The sequence below is a fragment of the Suillus plorans genome, assembly GCF_016647745.1.
Source record: "Suillus plorans strain S12 chromosome Unknown HD556scaffold_7, whole genome shotgun sequence".
Classification (NCBI taxonomy): domain Eukaryota; kingdom Fungi; phylum Basidiomycota; class Agaricomycetes; order Boletales; family Suillaceae; genus Suillus; species Suillus plorans.
The window spans coordinates 852,172-878,127 of record NW_024537391.1 but is presented as its reverse complement, the minus strand read 5'-3'; the positions used below and the strand labels follow the sequence as shown (position 1 = coordinate 878,127).

General features: G+C 47.9%; 12 protein-coding genes across 12 annotated transcripts; 6 read left to right on the top strand and 6 right to left on the bottom strand.

Moving 5' to 3' along the window:
• Positions 1-162: 162 nt before the first annotated feature.
• Positions 163-2,934, bottom strand: HD556DRAFT_1339192 (uncharacterized protein). Its single transcript, XM_041302027.1, has 6 exons — positions 2,617-2,934; positions 2,483-2,564; positions 2,392-2,431; positions 2,091-2,340; positions 1,834-2,036; positions 163-1,779 (listed from the first exon to the last, which is right to left on the bottom strand). The coding sequence occupies exons 1-6, from the start codon at positions 2,783-2,785 to the stop codon at positions 289-291; spliced, it is 2,235 nt and encodes a 744-aa protein (XP_041165147.1). The 5' UTR covers positions 2,786-2,934; the 3' UTR covers positions 163-288.
• A 70-nt stretch (positions 2,935-3,004) lies between these two features.
• Positions 3,005-6,131, top strand: HD556DRAFT_1339188 (uncharacterized protein). The gene is made up of 6 exons (XM_041302026.1): positions 3,005-3,200; positions 3,259-3,530; positions 3,588-4,848; positions 4,904-5,521; positions 5,590-5,886; positions 5,944-6,131. The coding sequence occupies exons 1-6, from the start codon at positions 3,042-3,044 to the stop codon at positions 6,040-6,042; spliced, it is 2,706 nt and encodes a 901-aa protein (XP_041165146.1). The 5' UTR covers positions 3,005-3,041; the 3' UTR covers positions 6,043-6,131.
• Positions 6,132-6,204: 73 nt separating this feature from the next.
• HD556DRAFT_1430118 (uncharacterized protein) lies at positions 6,205-6,795 on the bottom strand (the record flags this gene model as incomplete). Its single annotated transcript, XM_041304873.1, has 3 exons — positions 6,205-6,371; positions 6,424-6,543; positions 6,603-6,795. 3 exons carry the CDS (start codon positions 6,793-6,795, stop codon positions 6,205-6,207), a joined length of 480 nt encoding a protein of 159 aa, XP_041165145.1.
• Positions 6,796-6,986: 191 nt separating this feature from the next.
• HD556DRAFT_1229372 (WD40-repeat-containing domain protein) lies at positions 6,987-8,932 on the top strand (the record flags this gene model as incomplete). Its single annotated transcript, XM_041297278.1, has 9 exons — positions 6,987-7,091; positions 7,156-7,395; positions 7,442-7,582; positions 7,636-7,902; positions 7,952-7,990; positions 8,044-8,165; positions 8,226-8,400; positions 8,454-8,469; positions 8,520-8,932. 9 exons carry the CDS (start codon positions 6,987-6,989, stop codon positions 8,930-8,932), a joined length of 1,518 nt encoding a protein of 505 aa, XP_041165144.1.
• Positions 8,933-9,020: 88 nt separating this feature from the next.
• Positions 9,021-9,912, bottom strand: HD556DRAFT_1229070 (nuclear movement protein nudC; the record flags this gene model as incomplete). The annotated part of the gene is made up of 7 exons (XM_041297266.1): positions 9,021-9,083; positions 9,138-9,179; positions 9,231-9,248; positions 9,306-9,327; positions 9,378-9,522; positions 9,572-9,766; positions 9,819-9,912. 7 exons carry the CDS (start codon positions 9,910-9,912, stop codon positions 9,021-9,023), a joined length of 579 nt encoding a protein of 192 aa, XP_041165143.1.
• A 92-nt stretch (positions 9,913-10,004) lies between these two features.
• On the top strand, positions 10,005-12,948 carry HD556DRAFT_1339155 (PINIT domain-containing protein). The gene is made up of 10 exons (XM_041302025.1): positions 10,005-10,129; positions 10,178-10,395; positions 10,545-10,744; positions 10,797-10,865; positions 10,918-11,002; positions 11,054-11,318; positions 11,368-11,473; positions 11,526-11,593; positions 11,645-11,805; positions 11,860-12,948. Exons 1-10 carry the CDS (start codon positions 10,097-10,099, stop codon positions 12,689-12,691), a joined length of 2,037 nt encoding a protein of 678 aa, XP_041165142.1. The 5' UTR covers positions 10,005-10,096; the 3' UTR covers positions 12,692-12,948.
• Positions 12,944-14,482, top strand: HD556DRAFT_1339151 (mitochondrial carrier domain-containing protein). Its single transcript, XM_041302024.1, has 7 exons — positions 12,944-13,072; positions 13,150-13,178; positions 13,237-13,305; positions 13,360-13,510; positions 13,561-13,881; positions 13,931-14,042; positions 14,094-14,482. The coding sequence occupies exons 1-7, from the start codon at positions 13,030-13,032 to the stop codon at positions 14,305-14,307; spliced, it is 939 nt and encodes a 312-aa protein (XP_041165141.1). The 5' UTR covers positions 12,944-13,029; the 3' UTR covers positions 14,308-14,482.
• A 106-nt stretch (positions 14,483-14,588) lies between these two features.
• HD556DRAFT_1228699 (P-loop containing nucleoside triphosphate hydrolase protein) lies at positions 14,589-17,085 on the top strand (the record flags this gene model as incomplete). The annotated part of the gene is made up of 11 exons (XM_041297244.1): positions 14,589-14,926; positions 14,986-15,096; positions 15,150-15,347; positions 15,400-15,560; positions 15,615-15,794; positions 15,847-15,935; positions 15,995-16,141; positions 16,190-16,457; positions 16,508-16,694; positions 16,744-16,918; positions 16,966-17,085. The coding sequence occupies 11 exons, from the start codon at positions 14,589-14,591 to the stop codon at positions 17,083-17,085; spliced, it is 1,974 nt and encodes a 657-aa protein (XP_041165140.1).
• Positions 16,855-20,315, bottom strand: HD556DRAFT_899537 (indigoidine synthase A-like protein). The gene is made up of 12 exons (XM_041311982.1): positions 19,715-20,315; positions 19,649-19,665; positions 19,563-19,594; positions 19,418-19,508; positions 19,220-19,367; positions 19,128-19,173; positions 18,863-19,075; positions 18,779-18,811; positions 18,671-18,726; positions 18,117-18,617; positions 17,953-18,064; positions 16,855-17,894 (listed from the first exon to the last, which is right to left on the bottom strand). The coding sequence occupies exons 1-12, from the start codon at positions 20,165-20,167 to the stop codon at positions 17,104-17,106; spliced, it is 2,493 nt and encodes an 830-aa protein (XP_041165139.1). The 5' UTR covers positions 20,168-20,315; the 3' UTR covers positions 16,855-17,103.
• On the top strand, positions 20,088-20,968 carry HD556DRAFT_900142 (molybdenum cofactor synthesis 2). The gene is made up of 4 exons (XM_041311983.1): positions 20,088-20,135; positions 20,191-20,279; positions 20,343-20,521; positions 20,587-20,968. The coding sequence occupies exons 2-4, from the start codon at positions 20,245-20,247 to the stop codon at positions 20,931-20,933; spliced, it is 561 nt and encodes a 186-aa protein (XP_041165138.1). The 5' UTR covers positions 20,088-20,135; positions 20,191-20,244; the 3' UTR covers positions 20,934-20,968.
• HD556DRAFT_899436 (uncharacterized protein) lies at positions 20,917-22,667 on the bottom strand. The gene is made up of 7 exons (XM_041311981.1): positions 22,550-22,667; positions 22,299-22,496; positions 21,807-22,239; positions 21,550-21,752; positions 21,310-21,499; positions 21,186-21,258; positions 20,917-21,131 (listed from the first exon to the last, which is right to left on the bottom strand). The coding sequence occupies exons 2-7, from the start codon at positions 22,340-22,342 to the stop codon at positions 21,004-21,006; spliced, it is 1,071 nt and encodes a 356-aa protein (XP_041165137.1). The 5' UTR covers positions 22,343-22,496; positions 22,550-22,667; the 3' UTR covers positions 20,917-21,003.
• Positions 22,668-24,129: 1,462 nt separating this feature from the next.
• HD556DRAFT_1229148 (N-terminal nucleophile aminohydrolase) lies at positions 24,130-25,695 on the bottom strand (the record flags this gene model as incomplete). The annotated part of the gene is made up of 11 exons (XM_041297272.1): positions 24,130-24,378; positions 24,434-24,523; positions 24,580-24,669; positions 24,718-24,825; positions 24,882-24,916; positions 24,966-25,065; positions 25,123-25,198; positions 25,249-25,307; positions 25,366-25,433; positions 25,486-25,585; positions 25,645-25,695. The coding sequence occupies 11 exons, from the start codon at positions 25,693-25,695 to the stop codon at positions 24,130-24,132; spliced, it is 1,026 nt and encodes a 341-aa protein (XP_041165136.1).
• Between the last annotated feature and the right edge of the window lie 261 nt (positions 25,696-25,956).

Sequence of the window (25,956 nt, the reverse complement as noted above, 5' to 3'; positions counted from 1 at the left end):
TACATACATATCTGTATTTCCAGATGCTCGGTGCTTGCCGCCCTGCTCAATCTCGACGCGCCATTGCGAGAACTGTGCCGCAGTCTGAGGGGCAGCTTGCTCAATACTATTCACTATAATTCACGAACGTGATGTAGATGGAGAATGAGATGGTGGAGAGTTATGAGATGTAAAACTTGAATTACGATTTTCTACCCGTGATTGTACATTTTATTGTAAAGTATGTACAGTACTACCAATATCGAAAGAATAATTACTAAGAGCTGAGTGGTCCGACTTGAGTATAATCTAACATATGATGCATGAGCTAAGCGTTGATTGGTCCTGGCGTGCACGCTTCGACGTCCGTTCCAAACATTCAACCCCTTCCACGCAGTCGATATCCCGCTTCTTGGAAGATCGACTTTGTGTGTCCTGATTTAGTGTCCGCGGAGAGGAGGAATTTGTTAGAGGAAGTCCTCGCAGCTGAGGGACCTGTTCTACTCGGAGTTTCTGAGCCTGTGGCTGCCTCGCCACCGACGACTTGATCAACATGAACGCAGGTACGGGGAGCTTCCAAACTTCGTCCGGACTCCCGTTAGCTCCGACGAAAACCACAGTGTAAGGGGGAACTCCTGAAGTATCGCCAGAGCTCTCTTCCTCGCTGATCGAGGACAATGCTGGTGACGATGGTGTGGTGGGACTTCGTTCGGTGAGATGTTTTGCCTCTGGATCAGGCCACACGGGTTTGGTGAGAATCATGTCAGGTATCACAGCAGAACGTGACATGCGTCGGCGCCCTCTGAGTTTGGCGAGATGAGCTTCCTCGACGAGTTCTTCGAAATCGACGTCGACCTCAGGCTCAGGCTTTTCATCTTCCTCGTCCTCAGTCGAGCTAGTATTTTCCGGATCAGGGGTAGTCTCTTCCTCCGTGAAACTAGAGCCTTCCAAAAAAAAGGGGGTAGGTCGCCGTCTTTTCTTCCGCTTGCGAAAGGGATCGCTTCCCGTAGCGTATGTGCCATTGTCATTGGTGTCGGGGTGAAATACGACGTTGTTTTTGTCTGTGTTTATTGCAGCGCGCGATGATAATCTAGCGTCTACATCCGCGTTGTGGTGCTTTATTGCGAGGCGAAGTTGCTCGTGTGTGAGGTCGCGGAACACCTTAGGTGAAGGCGGTTGGTCGACATGCGGAACGGAGGCGCGACTTTGAAGATGGGTAGGCGAAGGTGGGCAAGATGGAGGTGTTTGTGAAATTCGCTCCGAGGTGTCCGAATTGGGTGTACTTGGGAGCAGTAATAGGGTAGGGGTACAGGGAGAGACTGACGACGAGATACTATGCAGGCCTCTTGATACAGTTTGAAAGCCTTCAAGATCAGATTGGAACAGCGGAAGCTGCACATTGATATCCCTGTCCTGCGTACGAGAAATGTCCTCTTCAGGACAAATAGAAGGCAGTGCAGCACCAGGATTCGGTAGTGGAAGCTGATCTACGGAAAAGAGATCGTGTATAGCTGCAGGAGGGTCTAGCGAAGGCGTAGCCATGATTGTGGAGGATGACGATTCGGCAGGCGGCGGAAGAATGGGAAGCACAATCGGTTCACTATAGAATCCAGAATCACCAGTATCTTGCGCGAGCCCCCCTGATTCCCATTGACTGATTGCTCCAGCTTTGACCTTTTTCTTTGGTTTTCTACGTCCATCATTGGGAATTGGCCGATGACGCATCTCGATCGGGATGGTATGGGTGTTTTCAACATGTTTAAGCCAGCGAATAGAATCGTCGAGATTGAGCGCCTGGGTCTGGGTTTGAGGGTCATTAAGATAACCTACGATGTGTAAGAAGGGGCAACTCGCCTGCCGTTCACCGATATAAGCTTGTGAGGTTGTAATGATTCCATTTTCAATAAGCCTCGCATCCATGTAGGAAATCAAGTATTTGACTTGTCGCATTTCTCGCACCAACGCCTCCTGATCACACCCGGGGACTTCGTCTATTCCCTTATCTTTCAAGCAGCAGGCCTTTTCAAAGTTTAGTAGCGTAACGTTCATATCTTGATCTAGATGTTGATGAATTTACGAATCTTTTGCATGAGCTTGAGCTAGTCTCTGACCTATGCATATGTTATGGGCGCCGATGTTATTGTGCAGGATACCGTGTGCATGCAAGATTTCATAAGCTCGAATGACTGCCTGTTTCTCGCCAATGGACAGGCCTAGATGTGCTGTATGCCAGGATATGTGATGGGGTGGTTCCATGAAAATACTTTTTTGTCCATTAGATCCATCATGTACGCCAATTACGTGTGAAACGACGATTCCTTGAAGCCATCTCAAAAGCTGTGGATGAGAGTAGAAGTATAACTTCGAAGCGTTGTCAGAGAAACGCAAGCCTATGAGAAGAATGTATAGTACCTCTTGAAAAAACTCTCTCCATGATTTAGAAACATCCCAACTGGTGAATAGTTAGCTTTTGTCATAAACCTCGACAAAACAGATAACTTGCGTTTTCCAGAGACAGGTAACATTATGTCCAGCAATAACGCCACTTCGGACGTTTATACGGTATGCGTGCCCTGAGAGATGGCCTTGATTTAAATTTGAGCTGCAGGCTGAAAGAGAGTTGTGAAGAGCGCCAACCTATTTGCTTTTTATTCTTCCCATGGAATGTGTGTTTAGCGGCGAATGCATACTTGCCATGAGGCAAGTATAGGTGTTTCTTTGCATCCAATTCGCCCGGGTACAGCTTCTGCAGCTTATCGACTGAGTTCGAGATTTCATTCTCGAGGTCGGGTGCGGGGAGGACCATCGTATCAAAGGGGAAGATGGTGGACTTGTATGAGTGACTTGAATTTTATGTGAAGAAGAACAATTAGAAGTTGCTGTGGCTCTTTCTACATCATATAATATAATATGTGTGTGGACCTCGATACCTTGTATGTTGTGGTCCGTTACGGCCCACGGTTCGCGACTTTATTCTTAATTTGACTCAAAGGCACGTAAAGCACGTGACTTGAAGTGAAGTCAGAATTCAAGAATCAGAACACGTTCGTAGCTGGGCCGCCATGGAACTGTCATCCGAGCCACCCATGGACACGCTCTATGCATCGCAGAGCACTTCCGAGAACGAGAAAATTCTTGTCCATCCAGATGGTAGAGGATTCAACATCCATTTGCAAGTCAATGGGATATCATTACGGCCAAACTTGGTTCGTATGATGAAGGTATGTGATTTTATAGTTTAACCTAAGTAATAGACCCCATAATGTCATGTCTTTATAGAAAGGGGGGGCGTACGCCTGTCGCCCAGAGGATGCAGACATCATTCTCGTTGATTCTTCCCAACTCGATGGAAAGCGTCTCATTCGTACCTGGCATCAGACCCCAGGGAAAGCCGTTCTTGAATTTCAATGGCTACGTAAAAGTATCGAAGCTAGGAAACCTCTCCTTGAAGCCGATGGCTGGGGTGGGACAGAAACTTTGGATGATGGCAAACCCATCGTCGAAGTGGCTGCCGATGGCGGAGAAGCAGAGGTCGAACAGCTCGTCTCAAAGTCAGTTTCACGCCCTGAAGTCCCTCAAGGGGACTCTTTGCTGATGCTCTCGATAAGAAGTCCGCTACCTACGCCCCGCGTTACGCCTGAGGAACCACTTACAAAGAGAATCCTTAATAACGTCTCTGCAACTCCGGCTGCATATGTCCCTCTAATCCCGAATGATCCAAGGCCATCTCAGTCACCGCAAGAAGCTCCACTCGTCGTTTCACAAAATCTACGGCAGCCTTCGGAACATGCAGGCCAACCTATGTATAATCACACACCAAGCATTTCCCCACCTGTTCAATCATTTAATACTCCTCAACCCATTGCACCACCTCAGCAGCTCACTTCAGCATTACCTTATAATTTGCAGGCTCCTCCGCAACCTCAGTCAGCACAGCCTGTCACACCAGCTTCATTTCCGCATGTCCAGTTCTCTCAGACTCCTCTACAAACCCAGTCAACACAATCCGTCACGCCAGCACCTTTTATGCATCCCCAGTTTTCCCAAGTATCTCAGTTTTCTCAGCCACAATTTTCGCAAGCTTCACCGTTCCCTCAACAATTTTCTGCTCCTCAACAACAATCATACCAGCTTGGCCAATTTGCTCCGCAACAGCTTATTTCTGGTCACATGCCATACATACAGCCCCAATCAATGACGATGCCAACGGGCATGCCATTTCACAACTTAAGGGACCCGCAGAGTTTTCAAATGCTTGTGACTCTGATGGATGTTATGAGGAACACCAACGGTGGTGAATTCTTGCAGGCGGGACAGCCGTCACCTATGTATCCCCAAATAGAAGCTTCATCCAGTGCTCCGTCTGCCATCCATAACGAACAAACACCAGATTCAATCGTTGCTCCGGACCAACCCTACCCTCCTTCATCGTCTTCTTATAAATCACGCAGCCCAACTCCCGACGTCGTTGTGTTGAAGTACCCGGAAAAACAACCTCGTCCTTCCGGACACAAACCTCGCACCGACATATCTTCTCGTGCGCCTTCTACAGTTTTGCCCCCTCCTTCAGTGAAGCGCAAAGCTGTTCACGAAGCCATGTTACCCCCAAAAGCGCCAGGAAAGCCGCCTAAGAAACGATCTCTCAAGGGCAAGGAACGTGTTTCAATATTCGACGAATCTGATAATGACGAAGGTGCCCCTCCTACCGGTTCAGACGATGTATTTGAGCAGTCTCTTTTGAGCTCGCTGGGCCGCACGAATGCAGGAAAGAATTCTGGAGAGGTGTTTCTTGACGATCAAGGGCAGCCTTTGACATTCTTTGTGCAGGTTGATCTGCAGGGGCGATCAGGAGTGGTTTCGAACATCAAGGTTGTATATTCAGGCTTTTCACGCATTTATGTTGGTTTTAACTACCAACATACAGAAAAATAAAGGCAAGATCATCGGGAGTATTGCAGATGCAGATTATGTCATTCTCTTCACGCGCTCGCAGACATTCCAAGGCCTCTTGAGTGAGGCCCATGCCTGCGACAAGGTTCCGATTCAGTCGGCATTCGTTGCCGATTGCATCGCTGAAAACATGTTGTTGGATGAAAGCGAGTACATGCTCGACACGGTCTCGACCAAAAATGCGAAGCGCGGCAGACCAAGTAGCGCATTTTTTGAATTTGTGCAGGTGGAAGTTCCTTCTGCCAAGAAAGAAGGCCAGAAATCTGCATCAAAGCCGAAGCCAAAGCCAAAGCCAAAGCCGAAGAGGACCACGCCAACAGAGACGCCAACAAAGAAAGTGAAAAAGATATCAGCGCCCACTTCCCCGCAAATATCAGCAGCACCGCTGCCACCGTCCTCGAAGGAGGCAAAGTCCCATCATGCACGACGGTCTCCTACCCCTCCTCCCCCAGAGACGCGCAAATCCATGAGAGATGGGAAGTTTCACTTTACGCAGCCAGAAATTGAGTACTTCTGCCAGTATGCTCAATTCCTGCTCAATGAAGACCCAACGATGTCCACCACGGTCTTGCTTCAAGCTATACACAAAAAGGTACGTGATCGTCTTTGATGTGCATATCCTATCTATTCCCAAAGAGCTGATTCTGACATCCGTTGCAGATGCCGCATCACTCAGTTGGGTCCTGGCAGATGCAGGTGTCTTCGAAACTGAAAACACAACTTACTGAAATTCGCAAGAGGGCAAATATTGCATTTCGCAAGTCTTTGAATGGGAATATCGAGAAATCAACTGGGGAGGAAAGACCTGGCCCGTCCAAGAAGCCTCGATTAGCTTCCCCTACTGTATCGCAAGAAACTCTGGAACGAGAGGATTTTGAAGTAATCTGTGGATTCTTTGCTAACGGTGGAGGGGACGATAATAATGACGAGAGGGTATGGGAAAAGTTATCACAACATGTGAGCCGTCGCCGTCGCCTTGACATTTACTCCCTTGTTGACCGTCATGTCATTCAGCGACCTTGCAAAAGCGCAGAGTCTTGGCCAGAGTATTACACGACACACCAAAATGAAGTTTATGCACATATCGAGGAGCTTGTACGCTCCTCCAGCTAGGTGAACGATCCATGAGTGACTTTGTGGTTTTTATGAACCGTTCTGTCATGCTGTATCTTCAAGTATCTGTTTGAATGCACTTGAAATTCTGAAGGTGTGAGACTCGATGCCAGCATTTAGTTCTAGATCGAAGTGAGGTGATGAGATAGAGTGATGCTGCCTCTACTCGGAAGCATGATGGACAGGCTGAGGTACTGATTTGAAGAACTTCTTTCTCTTCTCCTCCTTTTCCTCTTTCGACCTGCCAGCAATTTCCCCTGCGTAGTCGAAGGTGCCCATAGCTGCACCAATTACAGCGCACGATCCAAGTGCAACCGGTATTGAACGTGCTGAGGTTGACATGTAAGGTGAATGAATAATAGACCCAACATGATAACACACTTCGAAGACCTGCAAGAAATCCTGCTGCACAACCACCCGCAATGCCATTTAGTGCATCATTTGTTTCTCGTTGATTCGCTATAGCCGCCTCCGTGAATGCAAAAGCAGCACCCATAGCAGCTGTAAATATGGAACTCAACCTTGAACTCTCATATTGCAAGCAGATTTCTTTCTCTTACCGAAAGTTCCAATAGTACCCCCGCTACGTGTCAAGAACCCAGCAGCGCCTCGCGAATGCGATCCCAAGGCATTTTGGACTGCACTCACAAATGCGCCGACAATACCTGCTTGAAATCCTATGGTAGCTGCATTGCGCAGTGCAGGTTTTGACTCGAAAGCGTCTTCCGAGGTTTGTGGGGGTAGTTCAGACATCACGGCTGGTATGAGTGATGGAACGAGGCGAAGGTCGGCGAAAATGGTTTATTGAACGATTACCTTATTTGTCGATAGCCCTTTTTTATTACAAGTTAGTTGAAGGCGGCCTTTGTCAGTCGATATCTTCCATCCCGACATCCTCTATTGTCACATCGGTGGATTCTGAATAGGTTACTAGTAGCTCGACGATGGAAGAGTCTCTCGATGACAGTGACCAGGTAGTCGCTGATGACAGCGACACTCCGTGGTTTCAAGACCCCGCTCGCTCCAAGCCATTCACGCTTTTTAAAACTGTTGATGTCCGTGCTGATTTCCCTAGCTTGCTGATCGTGACTTGAGCCAACTAGCATCTGTCAGCTTGACTTCGTTGAGGAATGTTACTGCACTGCGCTCTTTCCATGGTCTGAACAGTCTTTGGGTGCCCTGTGGTATGGCGAGAAGGACAAAGAACTGCAGGACGGGCCATGGGTACAAATGATTTCCGATTGGTCTGGGGCCCTCGCGATCGGAACTCTGGACTCTCTACTAGTTATCCCACTGAGCGCGTCGAGGCCACGCAAAGGCCTCTCAGTGTTTGTACCAAAACAAGAACAGAACGTATGAGGTGACATTAATGCACCTACTCGACCTAACTCGTGTGTAGACACCCGTAATGGCCGTGGGCTGGGCTCTACCTTTTGAGGCACCACTGGAACCTCTTATTGTCTTCTCAGCGGGCAGTATCATTTACATCCTGAACCCAGTGAAAGGCGAGATCATCGGCCACTTGCGTGGACATGGTGGGGTGAGTACCTGCGCCCTTTTTTCACTCCACTGATGGAAGGTTTTTGTGATTAGCCGATCACATCCATAGTCATTCACCCTACGCATCCCTATTTATTCTGCACCACTTCAAGGGATTTTACAACACGCATATATGATTTGACATTGTCCCCGCAACAGGGCCCTGACAATCCTTGCTGGCCACCATCCAAAGTCTCCAGCCTAGGCGGAGCCCCCCATGGACTGCAAGCTAGCGAGCCCGAGGGTATGGGCGTAGGCCGATGCGTTAGTGTTCTTTGTGGTGGTCCGTCAGGTGGTCATGAGGCTGCCGTTCTGAGCGCTGTGAGTCCTGTAGATTAGGCTGATACCATGACTGATGTATTATTATGAGGCATTCCATCCAACGCATCCTCTGATCGCAACGTGTGGGGTAGGTTCATTCAAAGTTGCATATTTTGCGTAACATTTTCGATAATCGCTCAGCTAGATCGGGCTGTGAAGATTTGGAATTTTTCAGCGTCACCTTCCAATCAACTTGCTCGTGAAGACAAACCTCTTTTCAGCAGCAGTCGGATTCACAAGGCGCGCGTCATCTCCGTCAGTTGGTACGTATTTCTATGTAATTCAAGGACATCGGTTTCAATTCGCCGACCACGCCAAAACAGGCTTAGCACCGACACTTTAATAACTCATAGCGCACCCGCTCTCATGAGACACCGTGGTCGCAAGGATGATATATACTACGAAGATGGAACTATGACAATTTTCCGGTGGATTGGATTCGATAGATTTTTTCCTGCAGGACAAGAGATTGGGAGGGTGTTGAGGGGTTGCTCATCAGTACATTTCCATTGCCCTCTATTTCTTTGATTATGTGGCTAATCATCGTGCAGGATTATCATGAAAGCTGTATGCATCGACATTTCTGTTGGAACTAGTGGCTTAATCCGTCTTTGCAGCATCATTTACACTGATCTCGACGTCCTCGTTGCCCCAACAGACTCGACACGTTCATGTCACCCAGACGTTTACAAGTGACTACATACTTGCATTGTCTCTTCCTGACAGTGTCCGTTTGTACAACGTCGCAAACTTCCACCCCCGCGTGATAGCGCCAGACCCACCTGAGCGTGAACCACCGGAACGTGACATTGAATCTGAATTCAAAAATGTACGTCTGGACGATGAAGAGGAAGAGGAAGATCAACCAATTACAACATTCTTCGGGAAATCACCCGAACCACAGAGATGGGAGGTTCTAGTTCCTGGTGCGCAGGGAAGCGTGCAAGCTAGTGTGCTCGGCTTTGGAGGACAGTTGCTGGTCACACTTGGGAAACGTAGGGTTTGCATCTGGAGAGAAATGCTAAGATAACTCTCATGTTATTCACAAGATGTAGAATTTCTTTGTTGTACATGGCGGATGCAATATGAAACCTGGCACTCGTTACAATAGATCGAATTTATGAGATCTTGGCATTCGAGAAATCGAGTTCAGGATGTGCAGCTTGGAACTTCTTCAATGCCTAAGACATCAAAAGTGGTTAGCCTCAAGAAACTTAACACAGGGAATTACTAACCTCCATCTTCTTCAGCTCGTCTGAGGTAGGTTTTCCGATTTGCTGAATGCATACTGAATACGCATATTGTCATAGGCATGATTAAGTACATACCTTCTGTTGGTTGTCAAACTAAAAGCACGAAAACGAGTTGGTAGAAAGAAATATAGACACATGCTAAATACGCACCATCATCTTTTCGACCATGCCCCTGAAGAAGCTGGGTAAGGGCGAGCTTTGACTGATAAACGTGAACATTACCTGGTTTCTCCATCAAGGTCGCTGAGCTTGCTGTTCTCTGGCTGGATCTTGCGAGTGTCGATCTTAGGGTGATGTGTGAGGATATTGTCCCACCACTGCTGTTTATTCAGCTTCTCTAGATGAATGAGAAGAGATTGCTGATCCTCTACACTACGATTAAGAATCAGCATATGTATCGTGATGCGGCACCTCACCGAGTGTCCACGTGCTGTCCTCGAGTTTGATCTCCCTGCAGAGTTCGCCTTCCATAATCTTTTCCTGACCCTTGAGACCAACGCTAAGTTTCTTCTTCTGAATGATAACGGACAAGTCTCTGGCTCGTGTCCCTTTCGGAACAGGAACAGTAATATCGACTTCGCTTAACTCTTGCTTCCATTTGTATGGGAGAGCTGTATGCCATGATCTATGATTTGATCAACCTCTGATTAAGTGGAACCATACCAGCCTGTTCTACCTCCTCGCGTTCCCTATCAGCCTTATCGCGCGCCTCTCTCTCTTCCTTCGTGAGCTTGTCGTAGTCGTTTTCTGAAGACATACGTATGAAACAATCCTTTGAGTTTAAACGATATGAAAGAGATGGCGCACGTGAGTTGAATCTGCTTTGTTTACCTTTGTGTATTATAGTATGTAAACCCAATTCTTTCCCGCTCAGCCTAGTCTCAACTCTTCTCTGTTCTCCTGAAAGCTTTTGCTCACTGTGGCTTCCAGCGGAGACATCAATGGCCACCAATGACTCTTGGAGCGATTTTGAGGTCTGGGTTGTAAATATTATATCATATGCTACTAAATCATTACTCTAGAATTTACGACACACGGTCAAGCACAATACGGTGGATAAACTCAAACAAATTCTTACCGGTTTCAATGAGGAATGCAACACTGTATTTCACAAGTCTGGAAAGAAGCAGGACCTGATAGAGAGGATCGTACAGCAGTTGGAATCCTGGCGTCAAGCCAACAACATCGACAAATGGACCAAAGCGAAAGTTATATTATTCCAGGTTCGCAATACCGGAATGTGAGTACCATTTCATGCAATTGACTCGGTTCGCGTGCGTGGAATTTCTCATGCGCCGCATTTCTGGGTTGCTTCGATTAGCTACAGCATTCATGTGTGGTAGCACCCTTTACTCCGTACACAGCACTGACCGCGCGCTTGACCACCAGGTACACGAGCTCTCGTATGCCAGGAGCGATGGCATCCCAGTCATTGCCTTCGGTTCCATCAGCAGCATATAGTTCAGCTTCAAATACCGCTCGTAGCACTTTCAACGCGATCCCCGCTGGCCGCTATGATCCCTACGCCCCTCCGCGGCTACCCCCGCCACCAACCACAGGCGCTGGTCCGTCGGCTGTGTCCAAACCAGGTAAGATAAGTGGATACACTACCTAGTTCATTATCACCCACACATACCGCAGGTATGCGCTTCAAGCCATCCCCATTCTTTCGTGTAGATCAAGCTGTCTCTGGCATCGTCGAGTGTCCTGGCGAGTACATATTTACTTTTCATTATTTGGGTCCGGTTTGACAATTTTTTAGAATCCACAAGCTCGACTGATCGAAAACAGCAAACCTTGACTTTCACTCTCACCAGCGAGCAATCGATGAAGTTGAACTCGACGACGTATGTTTCTGTCAGTGAATTAGATGTCGCGAGCTTGACACACCATTCTAGTGCCAAGTTCCAGCTTCGATTATACTGTACCTCAAACACGTTTTATTCCTCAGGATTCAGGCCCACCACAGCACTTTGTCCGATCGAATTTCCTCCCACGTGTGAAGTGCGAGTCAATGGTGTGCAGCTGACGGCGAACTTGAAAGGTTTGAAGAAGAAGCCTGGTACTGCTCCGCCAGCAGACCTTGGGAGGCCCGTTAGAACGACGGGTCAAAACCGGGTCGAAATGGTATACGTGAACAGTCAGCAGCCCATACAGCCCAAGGTTGGTGGACCTGTCATCTACACACAATTTGTCTTAGTATCGCCAGCAGAAATTCTATCTGATCGTCATGCTTGTTGAAGCCACAACTGTAGAGCAGCTCGTGGACAAGCTTAAGAAGGGCAAGTATCGCAATCATGAAGATATTGTGGCACAAAGTAAACCGTTTGTTTATTGAGCAAATTATTTGTTAAATAATATTTCTTGCAGTGAATAAAACCTCAAGCGAAGATGACGATATTATCGCCGGGTCACAAAAGATGTCTTTAAAATGCCCAGTATGGACGTCCTCCACCCGCTTGACTTATTCTCATCGTAAAATGATCTAGCTGAGCTTCATGCGAGTGAAAACGCCGTGCAGATCAATACTATGCCCTCATCCGCAGTGCTTTGATGCAGACTCGTGGTTCAGCTGCATGGAGCAAACGACAACGTGGCTGTGTCCTGTATGTGAGAAGGCTCTAAACTTTGAAGATCTCATCATCGACGGGTCCGTTCTTTTCGTGTCGCTGAATCGTCAGTTGATTAATGTATATGCCAATAGGTATTTCGACCAGATTCTGAAGGATACGTCTGAGGATGTTGAAGATGTTATTGTCGAAAGCGATGGGCAGTGGCATACAAGTGACAATAAGTTTGGTTCAGCATCCTGGCTGGCCTCGCATCCAGGGACAGTTCCCTTCAGGTTATCCCCTTCTCCTCGTGAATCATCACCAGCATCGGTTGATGAAGAGGCTGTCGCGAAAGCCCATGCAAGGAAAAATGTGGAGATTCTTGTACTGGACTCTGATGACGAGGACGAGGGCAGAGTCAAGCAGGAGTTATCGGATTCCTACCCGATGAACACCTTTTCTAGCCCCGCCTCCAATGCAGGTCTTCCGACAACCGCCCGGCAACCCAGGGGCGGTGATGTCATCGACCTAACAGCTGACTCCGACGAAGATGAGCCTCAGCCACCACCCATGGCGCGGAGTTCTCTGGAGAAGCGCAAGGCACTTTCTGGTGCACCCTCGCCCACAGAGCAGATCTGGAAAAAATCCCGGGTTGATTCCGTTCCAGCAACTCAGCAACCACAGCCGCCGCCACAGCCTCAAATATCTCACGGAGTGCATCTTCCTCCTGTGTCGCCAGTTGCTAATGTCATACCTATGAGTACGCCTCGGTCCCCCGTGACATCGTATCCTACTGGGCCAAGCAATTACGCTGTCCCTCAATTACCTCCAGTACGTTACTCTAACTCAAGCTTATACGTGCCACCTGCGACAACCACTTCTCCTCATGACACCGTCCGTAGTCCATATGATACGTACAATCCCAACAGTTATTATCCGCCCAGACCTAGTGGTTCTACGAGCCGACCAGGCGTGTGGCCTTAATATTAATTTCGCATTGCAGGGACAGTTTATTCCGCTACTATTTGTCTGTTTGAGGTTCGGTTAGCTATAATAATACTGTTTTTCGCAGAGATAGCGTTATGCAATCATCTCTATTTACGTATTCAACTATATGAATATCAGAATATTAGCAGCGGAACAGAGGCTACACCCGGAACGTACCTAAACACGATGCTGTTCAATCGGTGAAGAGCGGAGATAAAACCTTCCGGATGATTCCGAATTCCTTTTTGACGCGAACTTTTTTCCCTGCTTAGCTCTCATCCTTCCCCTCCATCCTTCTCTACTAGCCTTTCCTTGTTGGCTTTTCTAATTAAAAAATGGCCGAAACCAAGAGGGTCAAGACTCCCCAGGATTTCATGGGTGAGTTGCTCGTCGTCGTTGCTGGCCGTGCAGCTCGCATTGTGTCGCGTATGGAGCGCTAATACAATGTCTAACAGTGGATTTCCTCATGGGTGGTGTTTCTGCTGTACGTGTCAATGCTACTATGCGGTCAAGTTGTGGACGTTGACATTGGTGTTTTGTAGGCCGTTGCCAAGACGTCGGCAGCTCCAATTGAGCGCATTAAGCTCTTGGTACAAAATCAGGATGAGATGGTACGTTCTCTATTCTATAACCAATGCGCAAATGTCTTACATGTTGTCTCCCAGATCAAGCAGGGGCGTCTTGCTACTCCCTACAAGGGCATCAGCGATGCGTTCGGTCGCACCTACAAGGAAGAAGGCCTTGTCTCACTTTGGAGAGGTAACACCGCCAACGTGATTCGTTACTTCCCCACGCAGGCCTTGAACTTCGCATTCAGTACGTTTTCAGTCTACTCTTGTATAGTTCATACCTGATATAAATTTCAGAGGATTACTTCAAGTCTCTGTTCGGCTTCAAGAAGAACGACGGTTACTGGAAGTGGTTCGCTGGCAATGTTGCATCTGGTGGTGCCGCTGGTGCATCATCACTGCTCTTTGTCTACTCCCTTGACTACGCTCGTACTCGTCTTGCCAATGATGCCAAGTCGGCCAAGGGTGGAGGAGCTCGTCAGTTCAACGGTCTTGTTGACGTGTACAAGAAGACCCTCGCTTCTGACGGTATCGCCGGTCTCTACCGCGGTTTCGTTCCTTCAGTCGTCGGTATCATTGTGTACCGTGGTCTTTACTTTGGTGTATACGATTCGCTTAGTGAGTGAACCAAAGCCATTCTTGATCATGTCACTAATTGTGGTTACAGAGCCCGTTGTTCTCGTTGGTGCTCTTGAGGGCTCGTTCTTGGCTTCCTTCGCGCTTGGTTGGGGTGTGACTATTGGTGCTGGTCTTGCTTCTTATCCTCTTGACACTATCCGGTGAGTTCTATCCTGTAACCTCAAATCGAACTACGTGCTCATAATTTCCAGTCGTCGTATGATGATGACCTCCGGTGCTGGCGTTCACTACAAGTCCATGTTCGATGCCGGTTCCCAGATCGTTGCCAAGGAGGGTATGAAGTCATTGTTCAAGGGTGCAGGTGCCAACATTCTCCGTGGTGTTGCTGGTGCTGGTGTGCTTTCGCTATACGACAAGCTCCAGCAAGTTATGTTCGGCAAGGTCTACTCTGGTGGATCTGGTTAAACGCCTTGCATCACATATTTACCTGGGCATTGGCTCCATCCCTTCTTTTAGTGCACGCATTACGATTTATTTCGATAGACTTTATCTCAGGGTTCCTCCGAGTATGGATTCTTCTACATACTCCCACACTAGTAGGCCTTAGTTCATACCGAATGCAGAAGACATTCACAACCAACATTAATGTTTGAGGCAAGATTTAGCACCGCATCCAGCAGTCAGCGTCTCTTCACGTGATCTACTGGTTTAAGGCTTAAGTGGGGACACCGAACTATCAATTTTGTATGTTCAAGCCTCGGCGTTATTTTGCCAGTGCTGCCACGTTCAAGCTGCGACCCTACCAAGAGTCCTGTCTTGAAGCATGCAAGAATGCGCTTCAGGCTGGTGTGACGCGCATTGGCGTATCTCTGCCAACAGGGGCTGGTAAAACAACCGTGTTCATATCCTTATTGGCGCAAATATCTCCACCATCTCGTTCTCCATCTACATCACGTTCGTTAATTATAGTGAATAGTATTGAGCTTGCAAGACAGGCTGCCGCTCAGGCTGCAGCACAATTCCCGCAATGGCGCATCGAGATTGAGCAGGGCGGCAAGCACAAAGCATCCGGAAATGCAGATGTGTATGTACTTGACTTTGTACAACTCACTTCTCTCATCTCGATGTATCGTTATTAAACAGGACAGTTGCCACTTATCAGACACTCCTACAACCTCAGCGCCTTGCCAAGTTTCATCCGGGTAACTTCAAGGCAGTGATTGTAGATGAAGCACACCATGCTGCCGCCCCATCGTGAATACCCTCATTTTTGGGAGTTTTGTTCAAATTTAATACGCTTTACATAGATACCGCCGAATTCTTGCGCACTTCGATCCAGCAATAAGGAGCCCCGATCCAACCTTCCAGCCTCCACGGTTGTCTCACCCTATTCCAATTATCGGCTTTTCTGCCACCTTCAGTCGACATGATGGGCTCGCTCTTGGCTCAGTTTTTCAACAAATAGTTTATCATTGTGATTTTCTTGAGATGATCAAGGAACAGTGGTCAGACCATTACAATCTGGCCATTGAAAATTTTCTCAATCTGCTATGACAGGCTGTGTGATGTGCGCTTCACATCTGTCAAGGCGAACATTGACTTGCGGGATGTCACTGTGAACTCAAGAACTGGCGACTTCAATGCTACAAGCCTGGCGCACATCATCAATACAGATACCGTAAATAACCTTGTCGTGCAAGCGTGGCTCGACAGAGCGAGTAAGTGATGTTCGTTCTTTGAGGCACTGTCCCGCGATCTTATGTTTGCAATAGGGCAGCGCCAATCAACACTTGTCTTCTGCGTGAACATCGCGCACATACGAGCGCTAACAAAGACTTTTCAAGATTTTGGAGTTGATGCACGTCATCTGCACTCTGGGACGCCTGCTGCTGAGCGGCATGCACTGATCACCGCCTTTAAAGCAGGCCAATACCCTGTGCTTGTCAACTGCGGTTTGTACTTCATGGTTGGTTTTTGTTACGACTTATTTTTGGAACGAAACAGCAATTCTTACTGAGGGCGCCGATATTCCCAACATCGATTGTGTTATAGTTGCTCGCCCGACTCGGTCACGCAATGTCTTTGCACAGATGGTAGGTTGAAGTACAGTATGTTAAACGCTTCCCGTATGCCCATCATCCACTTTCGATAGATCGGAAGGGGGATGCGGCAATCACTATCGACAGGCAAAGAAAACTGCCACATAATTGACTTTGTCGACTCTACAAACCGGGTAGCTGGCGTGGTCTCGACTCCAACGCTATTCGGCCTTGATCCTGAGGAACTTATCGAAGGCAAGGTGCATTTTCGTTTCATGAAAGTGGGGCTAATATCATACATAGATGAGTCCGTTGAGACATTGGAGGCTCGTGCTCAGATTTCTAGCCTTCATAACGAACAAGTGCCAGTTGACAGCCGAGACGATATCCCCGATCCAACATATGTAACATATGTCGATTACCAGAACCCGTTCGCACTAGTCGATGGTTGCTCAGGTGCCCCTCACGTCACAAAGCTCAGCGCCAATGCATGGGTAGGATGTGGCGAAGACATCTACATCTTGGAGTGCCTGGGCAAGGGATATATCCGTGTTGAGCGCGTTTCTGCTGATGAGGGTCAGTCCGACAAGTTCTGCTATACTCCTTCGTCTCAATGTATCATCCAGAAAACCCGACACACTATCGCGCCACATTTACCGAGGCAACGATGCACATACCATCTGCGAAGGCATTTAAAGTATCACCATTCATGCGGAAAAGGTTGATCTTGACTGCGGAGACACTCAGGGATGCAATCCGAGGCTGCGACACTTATGCAGTGCAAAAGGTCCTTCGTGGATCATTAGCACTAGGGTAGACCTCCGTTTATACACGAGTCATAACATTTCTGACATGCAGAAAGGCTACTGCGGACTGCAAAATGGCGGAAAGCGTCTGCATCCGATAACCAGAAGAACTTCATCCATCAACGACGTGTAAAACGTGCACTGGCTCAAGATGCTGCCGCCGCAACCTTGCAGAGCATAACCAAGGGCGAGGCAGCCAACATTATCACTCGTTTGAAACATGGAGCCAAGGTATGGTTCATATGTATATTTCAGCTTGTGCTTATACTCTTGAGAAGGCCCATTATGAGAAGAAAGCGAGGGAAACGAAGAAAGCATCCCAACTAGCAGAGAAGGAGAGACGAAGGAAGGAGCGGGAGACAGTTCAGGTAGGACCGTTGGTGGACCATGGTCCATGAGGCACGGTGTCATTATTATCATTGACGGGAAAGTTCTCCGTGCAAGGATGATAGCAGTGGCGAAACAGCAAGCGGGCTCTGCAAACTCAGCAGGGCTGCATGCTGAGCGATGTCTATCGTACGTTGTAGGCTTATTGTGGAGTGGAACGCCTTCGGAGACTGCACCAATGCGGCCAGCAAAGCTCCAACCAACGAATCTCCTGCACCTGTTGTGTTGACCAATGCATCGCTTGGGAGTTTCATTGCAGGAAAATGCTGCAAAACCACAATATCACCCGACGTAGGCGAGTGGGACACCACATAGCGCCTATGATGGTTAGTCGACTCCGTCGACCACGATGATTCAGCCGCGTCATCTCCCGTGAAACGCATTACGACAACGACTCCCAAGTCACCGCACTTGATGATGAGGTGCCGAAAAAACGGTAGGAGATTGATTGCCATTTGGGCAACACCCTTTTCAACAAGGAAGGCTAGGTTTCCTCGTGAAGTATCGTGACTTGATGCTTCTCTTCGAGAAAGCAGATCGAGGTCTGTGCGGAACTTCGAACCAAGTCCGAGGCTGTCCAGAACCTGCCACCATCGGTCATGAGAAGTGAGGTTCAGAAGTTGTGCTTGTTGATACAAATGAGCAAGCTCGAGCAGATTAGGAGATGCAAAAGTAATGGGTGACCATGCAAGCTGGTCGAGATTGCCGGCTATAGCGGGAAGAATCGAAGCTGACTTGACGACAGAAGTTGGTTCACTAAATTTTGAAGTGTTATTAGCAGCTCCTTTGATAGTAACATGAATGTGGACGAACAAAAAAACTAGCAAACATAAATTTTAGCCACACTTCCCCCAACTTATATCAACAAAGAAACTTACCATCAACCCCATTTCGAGAACATTCGTTCACTACTACCTTCAGTGTATCAGATGATAAGTTCCCATCCACTGCAAGTAGTTTTGGTTTGTGTGCCAATATAAATTCACGTGCCTGGCAAGAAACTCATCAAGCCTGTTATGAGTGGTTATAGGACAAAACTGACCACATGTCCATCCATATTCCGAACGAGATCCATGTCAGCCACGCCTGCCCTCAATCCTCCCGATCTCTCCAGAAGTAGGCTGCACACGGACGACCTACCTCCCCGCACGGGAATAAGACCATCTGTTCTCATCCCTAGCATTCGTGTCTCCTCACTTAACAGTCTCCCGAAAGAATCATCGCCGACTAAAGACACTAGCAAAGTTGCGGCCGAGGACTCGTCACTATGTGACGAAAGGACTCGGTGAGCAGCCTCAGCAATATTGCGGCCAACACCTCCAAGTGACATGGAAACCTTCCCAGGAAACGTGGACTGGTGTCCAAGGTCCGAATCTGTAAGAGGTTGTGATGTAATATCTACTGCAGCACAACCAACTACGACCAACGAAGCGTTCGGTAGTGGTTGCCCTTTGAGATCATCAGTAGTCTCTGATGAGGCGACATCAGATGCACTGTGAGGCTCATCGGGTTTTCCCCGTATTCCTGTCACAGGATAGCATTGCTAAGAGGAACAAACATCACTTGCTATGTCTAATGGCTGATAGATCACCTCACATCCTGGTCATATCTGTCTCCAGCAATTTTCGCGTATTCTACTGCAATTTGACCTCCTGTGCTCGAAATGTCAATAGTTTGGAAAAACCTCTTTTATCAATTTCTTACCGACGAGCGCAGTATTCTCGACAAGGGCTATGTCTGAGGTCAAAGTTGAGCCGTGAGTAACGCCTAGGAAGGTTCAATACTGACTGCTAGCAAGTGATTTTCCTTGTGTTAACTCGCCAACCCTGTTAAGAAGCCAAGGAGTGACGGCCTTCCCCAGATTACTGATATTTTGTTCTTCTGATTCGCGAACAGCTTGTTCGACTGCCTCTTGAAGGGCTGATCCCACGGCCTCATATTCAACAGGGATAGGAACAGCAAAAAGGGCACCATTAGACATGCCCAGTTGCCAATGAGTATCTGTAAATATTGATGAGTTCGCCATACTAAGTCATGTGCCAGCATTTCTTACGTAGAATCTGAGCGGCTGTTCTAGGATCATTTATCCTCCAAGGTGACTGTAAAACTAGTGAGCCAAGACACCGACACTTGTTGCACTCGCACCTCAAAACCGCTTCGACCACTGTAGAAAGCCGGGAAATCGTGCGTTTCTGCATAAGATACTACTGGTACACCAAGCGTTTCCTGTGTGAACGAATTAGAGCTAAATTCTTCGAACATTTTTAGCAGCCACACCAGATACTCGAGGGTTCTGTTTCATTAGTTTAGTGACAAGCGACAGAGATGATTACGAAGTCATACCGCCTTATATCTAAAATGGATTTCACTCCAGCTGAAACCAGTCCAACTGGACAACGTGTGAGTTCATGTAGATCAGCTGAAACATCCATTGCTAAGACACGGGGTAAAATTATCAGGAGTCCCATAAACACTCAGCGCAACTTACTATTCTCCCCGCCGCGATGCACTCCACCGAGCCTAAGAATACCACCTCAGAATATAACAATTCGAAGTCAATATTCCCTGACCTACCCTCCAGTGGCAAAGACCTAGAACAACTGTCATATCGACGTGCAGATACATTTGCACCATGCGCACCTTGATACCAGCCAGTGCAGCAAAGATGAGGGTGGAGCAACACGTAGTCCCGCCATCCTTCTTCAGAGCAATTGCAGCCGCAATATCCCGCCTGGACAACTTCACGGCGGTTGGGTTTGATTGTTGGTCTGCAAGACGTTCCAGTTCTGCTGTATGAAGTCCAATCTTGATGCGTCCTCCAATAACAGCAATGGTAGCTGGTATACTCCCTGTGGACCTGACTATCCTCTCGACTGATTGGGCCATCTCCAATGAAGTTGGATATGGCATTCCATGGGTAATGATGGTCGATTCGAGGGCGACTACAGGCTTTCCAGTAGCCAATGCATCCTCTACCTCAGGATGAACATCTATGGGAGCTCGACGCCCCCGAGCAGCAGATAGACTCGACGCCTTCCGTAGTGAAATGAGACGTTGGTTGGTAAAGATTCCCCGGAAGGAAGCTTGAAGCATTGGAGGTTAACGAGCTAATATAGAGCTGAAAGCAGTAGTGGTTGAAAATATTGGGGCTCGACAACCTCCTTTGCAGGATGGGCCGGTACAAAAGTATTAATATCGGTTTCACGTGAGTCAATCCTTCGTCCTTCGTCCTACGTAACTCGTTATCTTAGTTTTCGCGTTCATACAGATTTCAGATGACAACTTCCTATCCAAGCACCTCAGTGGAAGCGAGAGAAGAAGTGGGCAGAAGCATATGCGTGCTCTCATACGAGTCGTTGAAGATCGATGAAATCATAAAATCAGTCAGCGATGATGGTGCAGGGGCAACAGCACTCTTCATCGGCACGACTCGAAATTCATATCAAGGTACTGACCATGCAAATGCACCAGAGTCATCACATGTCTTAATATTAACCACCTGCTACGGACAGGAAAGGTCGTGACACGTCTAGAATACCAGGCGTACAGCAAGTTAGCTATCAAAACCATGACAGACATCATCCGAACAGCACATCAATCAGCCACACGCTCCACCCACGATTCAACGCCCGCAGCAGTGCCCTGCATCATTTCCTGCGCTGTGCACCATCGGCTGGGGACGGTGCCGGTAGGAGAACCCTCGATCGTGATAGCGGTATCTTCACCGCATCGAAAGGAGGCATCCGTTGCGTGTGAACAGATCCTCGAGGAAGTCAAGCAGAGAGTACAGATATGGAAGAGGGAGTACTACGAGGGCGAAAAAGAGGACGAAGCAGAGTGGAAGGCGAATAGCAGCTAGATTGGCGTGATGCTGAGGATGGTCTAAGTACGGCATAGGGCTTCGGTTCTCCGGATGTCGGATAACAGAACTAATCGATCTTCCACTTTGCCGAATCATCGTCCCCATCAGGGCTAACCACAAGTTCCACAGCCCACAGGAACAGAGTAAACATGATGTTCGCCCACCGCCACCAGACTTGTGAAGAGGGATCTAGAACTGAACAGGATATCAGTCGATTTCCGAAAAGTCGCACAAACAGAAAACACATACGAAGAAGGTGCGAGTATACCATGATAAAGATTAGCTGTCTATATGTTAGAAGGATGCGTGTCATAATCGAGGTCTAGCATAAATAAGCATCAGCAGGAGGAAACCACAGGACATGTATTTGTACCGGTCGTCCATCAATCTCTCCTTGGTCCGACTCCCAGTTGTCAGCACCGATCGTAGGTAAAATACGCGATGCAACTTGCAATATTGAAAGACGATAGAGTAACGCAACGAGTACAGGCTTGGGGAGGGTATTCGTGATGAAGTTTACAAGTGTCTGTAAATGTGGAAGGATATTTGAAAGCAGAGGGGCACTGGGGAGGCGTCAGTAAGCATGAATACGTGAGACTGCAGTGGAACATACTAGGAGGAAGCAGGGTCGGAGAACGATGTTTGATCAAACCCGCAGAGCCACACGTTATATGCAAGAAAGAGTGCGAGAAGAGCGGCCTCGACAACGTTGGTGCGTCGTAAGCGGAAACCGATAAGAACGAGGAACAGGAATGCTGTCAATGCTACACCCAGCAAGGTGGACGACAAAGGAGATGCGGCAGCTGCAGGGTATGCCTGTATAAAATTTAGTATGTGACATGATTTAGGAAGACACGAAGCAGCGCGCACGATGACGACCCACCACGCAGCTGCAACGAAAGCAGCTGCTGTTAGGATGAGAATCACGAACTGGTAACTTTCTGCTTCATCCGCAATGCCTCTGCCTATTTGGCCCGCTTTCTGCGCGAACAGTAGACTAGAAAGACCCTCCATGGCCACGTAGGAAGGACCGCAGAATGTGAGGAGTTTTCCCCACCAATAGACTGCAGTGGCAAGCCAAGGTTGTGCAGATTGCGAGAAGGCATTGAAAGTGACGAGAAGGAGAAAGGGATGCATTGGCACTTGCATGATGGAGAGGGCGTTGGATCCCCAGAGTAATATGAGAGTTCCATGAATGAGGGAGTGGATGGAGAGCAGAAGTGAAAGCAAGAGAAAAGCTTGCGTTGAAAGGGTCGCTAGCGTCAATGGCAAGAAAAGCAAGATCTGTAAGGCCGTCGACAACCTAAGTTTAAGGCTATGGTCAGATGCTCAGGAAGTGTTGAATGACACGGAATCGAAGACCTAGCGGTATGCGACAAGGCGCTCCAAAGTAGCCATGGGTTCATTATGTTGAAGGATTTAAAGAACACGCAAGTGAATGAGGTAGAAGGAGTCTCAAGTTAGTCTGTAGCGCAACTACAGGGAAGGAAAGCGCTGCCAAAGTGTGGCGTTTGGATAAACGTTCGACGGTTCACACGAGAAGTTGACTTTCGAGTAGACCTAGAATCAAGCTGACAGTTGGAACTCAGCGTGTTAGGATCAAACTACTCTACCCGTAGATATACGCTAACTTATATACTGTAGGGTACAGAATGTCATGGAATAAGGAAGCAGGAAACTGAAATGAATACCAGTCACAAGAACATGTATCAAATGATAAGCTGGAGGTAGTACGTAGACTCGTGTCTAAAATTCCCACGAATCAGCTGGCCGGTACCATCAGGTAACTTAGTGTGGAGCTCGACTGCTTGACATAGATGCACTCAATATCACTTTGAGACACCCCCAGTAATCTCTGTGCATGGCTATTCAAATCGCTCGCCTCTCATCACCGTTCCTGTCACCCTTGTTCCGTCGAGTTTCGTGGTTGCATCTCTACGCATTCACTATCTTCCATATCCAACTCTCGGCGCGAGTTTCAGGCGTCCGGATATCGCTCAGACTGTGTGCCTCTACTCCAGTTCATTTCTCGTACCCCTTGGTTCGGTCACACTAACAGACTATTGCAAATCACCTGTCGAGTCTCCTCGCACCCATGGTGCCTCTCCTGTCTGCCCGCTTGATCTGTGTTTATGCAGATGAGGTTGCTGTCCCCCTCCGGACTGTTACATGACTCGCTCAATTGTTTTTGTGCTCCATGGTCTGCCCTTTCCATTAAGTTTCTTCCTGTGCACTCCATCTGTTGGTGTGCTATTGCAGCGCATCCGCTGTCTACCCTTTGATGGTTACCCCGTCTTAAAGGCTCGGCCTCGTACTAAGACCAGCTTGCCACGTCCGTGATCGTGATATGTATTTGCGCGCGCAGGCCGTAGAGTCCCACGGTTGGCCCTTCATGGCAGCTAGCGCTCATACGACATACTTATTCCAATCCTCTGATCTTGTGCAGCCCGAGGTCTTTCATGGAATTACTTGTGCGCACGACATGAACATTGTGTCTACTACTTCAATGTCAATGGCTTCCTCGGCTTTATCGTTGTTGGTCCATGTAAATTCAATCTTAGCCAGCTTGGCACGGTCTTCCGTGTGCGTAAACTTATGATCCGGGAGGAGGTGCTGTGTGTCACATATTCACATATCAAGCTGTACTGGTAGCAGCTGCCAGCCGCACCTCTACAGCAGTGACAGCATGGGGCCTCGTCTGTGCCTGCTGTGGCGCGTGCTTATCGGAATGCAGACAGCAGACAAGACAAATCAATCGACCACGGATAGCTCAAGTCATGATCATACCCGGGTGCTGCTATGTGCTATGGCAACTCAGTTGCTCTTCTAACTTAATTTTTAGGACCGGTTCTTGATCGGACCGTTGGCTAATGTTCGAGTTCGATGGCCTTGAGATATTGTGAACAGGTTCGGGTTCGGGTTGTCAGACATGCCACATCTCGAGCCAGTTCTGAACCGCATCGCGGTAATATTACTCTTGACGACCCGCTGGGTTGCACAAAGCCACACTTGAAAGAAAAAAAACGCGTCGACGCGCATTATTTAATATTCACAGCTACACACACCAACACAAAGGTCTACAAAACAATTAATCGACATTACTTATCTACGGTACAGATCCTAATAGCAATGGAACACAACAAAGACAGCGATGCATAGATGAGATACGGTGAAGGTATCGCAAGGAAAAATATCAAATGGACAACTGGGGGGCGTTTTCGCGAGGTTGGACTGGAGCCAAGGCTATACGTGGGCTGAGGAAGCCCTTGGCCGCGGCAAAGTCAGTGTCACGGTTTAGCGCCGCTGGGTCAGAAGGAGAGACATAGAATTTGTCGACGATGGGAATCTGCAGGAGGTTCATTTTGGGCGTGATCACGACCATGTTGTTCGTGCGAATCTCCATCCAGTCCGCTTTTTCGAAAGTAAGCGGTTCACTGGCAATCTGCAATTGGAGCGATCAGAAATGAGAATGGATGACCAGATTAGAAGAGTTCCACCATAATAATGTTTTCTCTTTTATCAGCCTTCGCCATCCTGTAATGACCGCCTTGGGCGTACTCACTGAATGTCGTCCCAGATGAGAACCACTGTTATTTAATGCGATCAGAACCCATTGCCATACGATACAGTGATAAACCCCTACCAACGATGCGGCTTCATCGTGCCGAGAGGAAATGTAACGCGTTGCAATGACACTTTCGCCATCTGTGACACAAAAGTTCATCAAGCTTGGCTAATCGACTCTCAGCAATACTACACAGGAAAATCAACTTCAATTCACCTCAGTGATACCCGCTTGCTCGGCATACAAATTTAAAGTTGCAATGGTATCCAACATTGCCTGCTGCAAGCTGCGAGTGGTAAAACTCTTAGCCTTTGGATCGGGAAGCTGCACATGCACAACTATGTTTAGATGAGAAATGATGCAGGTACCAAGGAACATACCTTCGACAGCAGTAGCGCAAAAGCGCACTCAGAGTCTACGAGAGATGGTTGGGATTCATTCTTTCTCATGAATATTCCATTCACCTGTGTTCCCTTGTACTATATTAAAGACATCGTCCGAGAGATCGGCCTGCAGTCGTCGCTTAATCAGATGAAATCCTGCAATACCGCCGTTATGCATGAACTACATAACGAGCAAGTCAGCAAGGGCAATCATACGGACATATACGTCATGACATACCATAAGTTTTCCATATGTGAATGGGTGGCAGTTGTCTAAAGACAAAGAACCAGTGGTAGTCGCACGGACGTGCCCACTAACACAATACTTGCTCAGCACAATTTACCGGAGCGGTAGGCGACTCACAAGACAAGCGGTGACTTGATCTTCTCTGCTAATCGGATCAAGTTTGCGTTATTCCATGCCTGATATGCAAAAGATCAGTCAGTTGATGGTACGACTCTGGTGACACGGCACGCGTACCGGCGAAACGGAAGTAAATATACAAGGTTGGCTGCCAAGTTCCTCATCGTGGATGGAATCATACCAGCCTGAAACTTTAAATCCCAAAGTTGTCTTGAAATGATTCAGAAAGCGACTCACCGACGCCAAAGCCGTCACCGTTTATCGGCCGACGATGGTCGAGACGTAGGCGCGAATCAAAGGCCTGGTTTATAATGGAATGGCACGGTCGAGTTAAGAGCTAAGAGTGGGAAGGTCAGTGTCTTTTTTGTAACAATCAGCTTCGAATTAGCTACTAACGTGAGACAGCTGCACAGGTGATGTGCCCTTGTAAATCACGAAGCGGCACATGCGCGAGTGTGAAGTCGGTCCAGGGGAAAGGGGTTTTATTTGATTCTCAAAGTAACTGTTATAGAGTGAAAATGGACTAGATGGACACGTAGCAAAACTGGAATCATGTCACTCCAGCCGCACTGAGTGCAACAGCTGGTGCATAAAATACGTGATGATGACTTGAGATTTGCTCCAGATTACGTCTTATCGCATGTGATCAAACGACTTGATCAATCTTAATACAAAAGTATGATTTGATCAGACAACTAAATCAGATAA

Coding starts and splice junctions, on each gene's coding strand:
- HD556DRAFT_899436 (XM_041311981.1), bottom strand. CDS start 22,342: ATGAACCCATGGCTACTTTGGAGCGCCTTGTCGCATACCGCTAG. Junction 21,753..21,806: donor CTGCGTGGTGGGTCGTCATC/GTGCGCGCTGCT, acceptor AATTTTATACAG/GCATACCCTGCAGCTGCCGC. Junction 21,132..21,185: donor GGTATACTCGCACCTTCTTC/GTATGTGTTTTC, acceptor TATCCTGTTCAG/TTCTAGATCCCTCTTCACAA.
- HD556DRAFT_900142 (XM_041311983.1), top strand. CDS start 20,245: ATGGGCCGGTACAAAAGTATTAATATCGGTTTCAC. Junction 20,280..20,342: donor AGTATTAATATCGGTTTCAC/GTGAGTCAATCC, acceptor GCGTTCATACAG/ATTTCAGATGACAACTTCCT. Junction 20,522..20,586: donor GACTCGAAATTCATATCAAG/GTACTGACCATG, acceptor TGCTACGGACAG/GAAAGGTCGTGACACGTCTA.
- HD556DRAFT_1339192 (XM_041302027.1), bottom strand. CDS start 2,785: ATGGTCCTCCCCGCACCCGACCTCGAGAATGAAATCTCGAACTCAGTC. Junction 2,432..2,482: donor GTTACCTGTCTCTGGAAAAC/GCAAGTTATCTG, acceptor ACTATTCACCAG/TTGGGATGTTTCTAAATCAT. Junction 2,037..2,090: donor CGCCCATAACATATGCATAG/GTCAGAGACTAG, acceptor ATCAACATCTAG/ATCAAGATATGAACGTTACG.
- HD556DRAFT_1339188 (XM_041302026.1), top strand. CDS start 3,042: ATGGAACTGTCATCCGAGCCACCCATGGACACGCTCTATGCATCGCAG. Junction 3,201..3,258: donor ACTTGGTTCGTATGATGAAG/GTATGTGATTTT, acceptor ATGTCTTTATAG/AAAGGGGGGGCGTACGCCTG. Junction 5,887..5,943: donor GGGAAAAGTTATCACAACAT/GTGAGCCGTCGC, acceptor CATGTCATTCAG/CGACCTTGCAAAAGCGCAGA.
- HD556DRAFT_1339151 (XM_041302024.1), top strand. CDS start 13,030: ATGGCCGAAACCAAGAGGGTCAAGACTCCCCAGGATTTCATGG. Junction 13,511..13,560: donor GGCCTTGAACTTCGCATTCA/GTACGTTTTCAG, acceptor TATAAATTTCAG/AGGATTACTTCAAGTCTCTG. Junction 14,043..14,093: donor TATCCTCTTGACACTATCCG/GTGAGTTCTATC, acceptor CATAATTTCCAG/TCGTCGTATGATGATGACCT.
- HD556DRAFT_899537 (XM_041311982.1), bottom strand. CDS start 20,167: ATGCTTCAAGCTTCCTTCCGGGGAATCTTTACCAACCAACGTCTCATT. Junction 19,076..19,127: donor AACAGCCGCTCAGATTCTAC/GTAAGAAATGCT, acceptor CAATATTTACAG/ATACTCATTGGCAACTGGGC. Junction 17,895..17,952: donor TTCTCGAAATGGGGTTGATG/GTAAGTTTCTTT, acceptor TATGTTTGCTAG/TTTTTTTGTTCGTCCACATT.
- HD556DRAFT_1339155 (XM_041302025.1), top strand. CDS start 10,097: ATGGCCACCAATGACTCTTGGAGCGATTTTGAG. Junction 10,130..10,177: donor ACTCTTGGAGCGATTTTGAG/GTCTGGGTTGTA, acceptor TCATTACTCTAG/AATTTACGACACACGGTCAA. Junction 11,319..11,367: donor AGCAGCCCATACAGCCCAAG/GTTGGTGGACCT, acceptor TATCGCCAGCAG/AAATTCTATCTGATCGTCAT.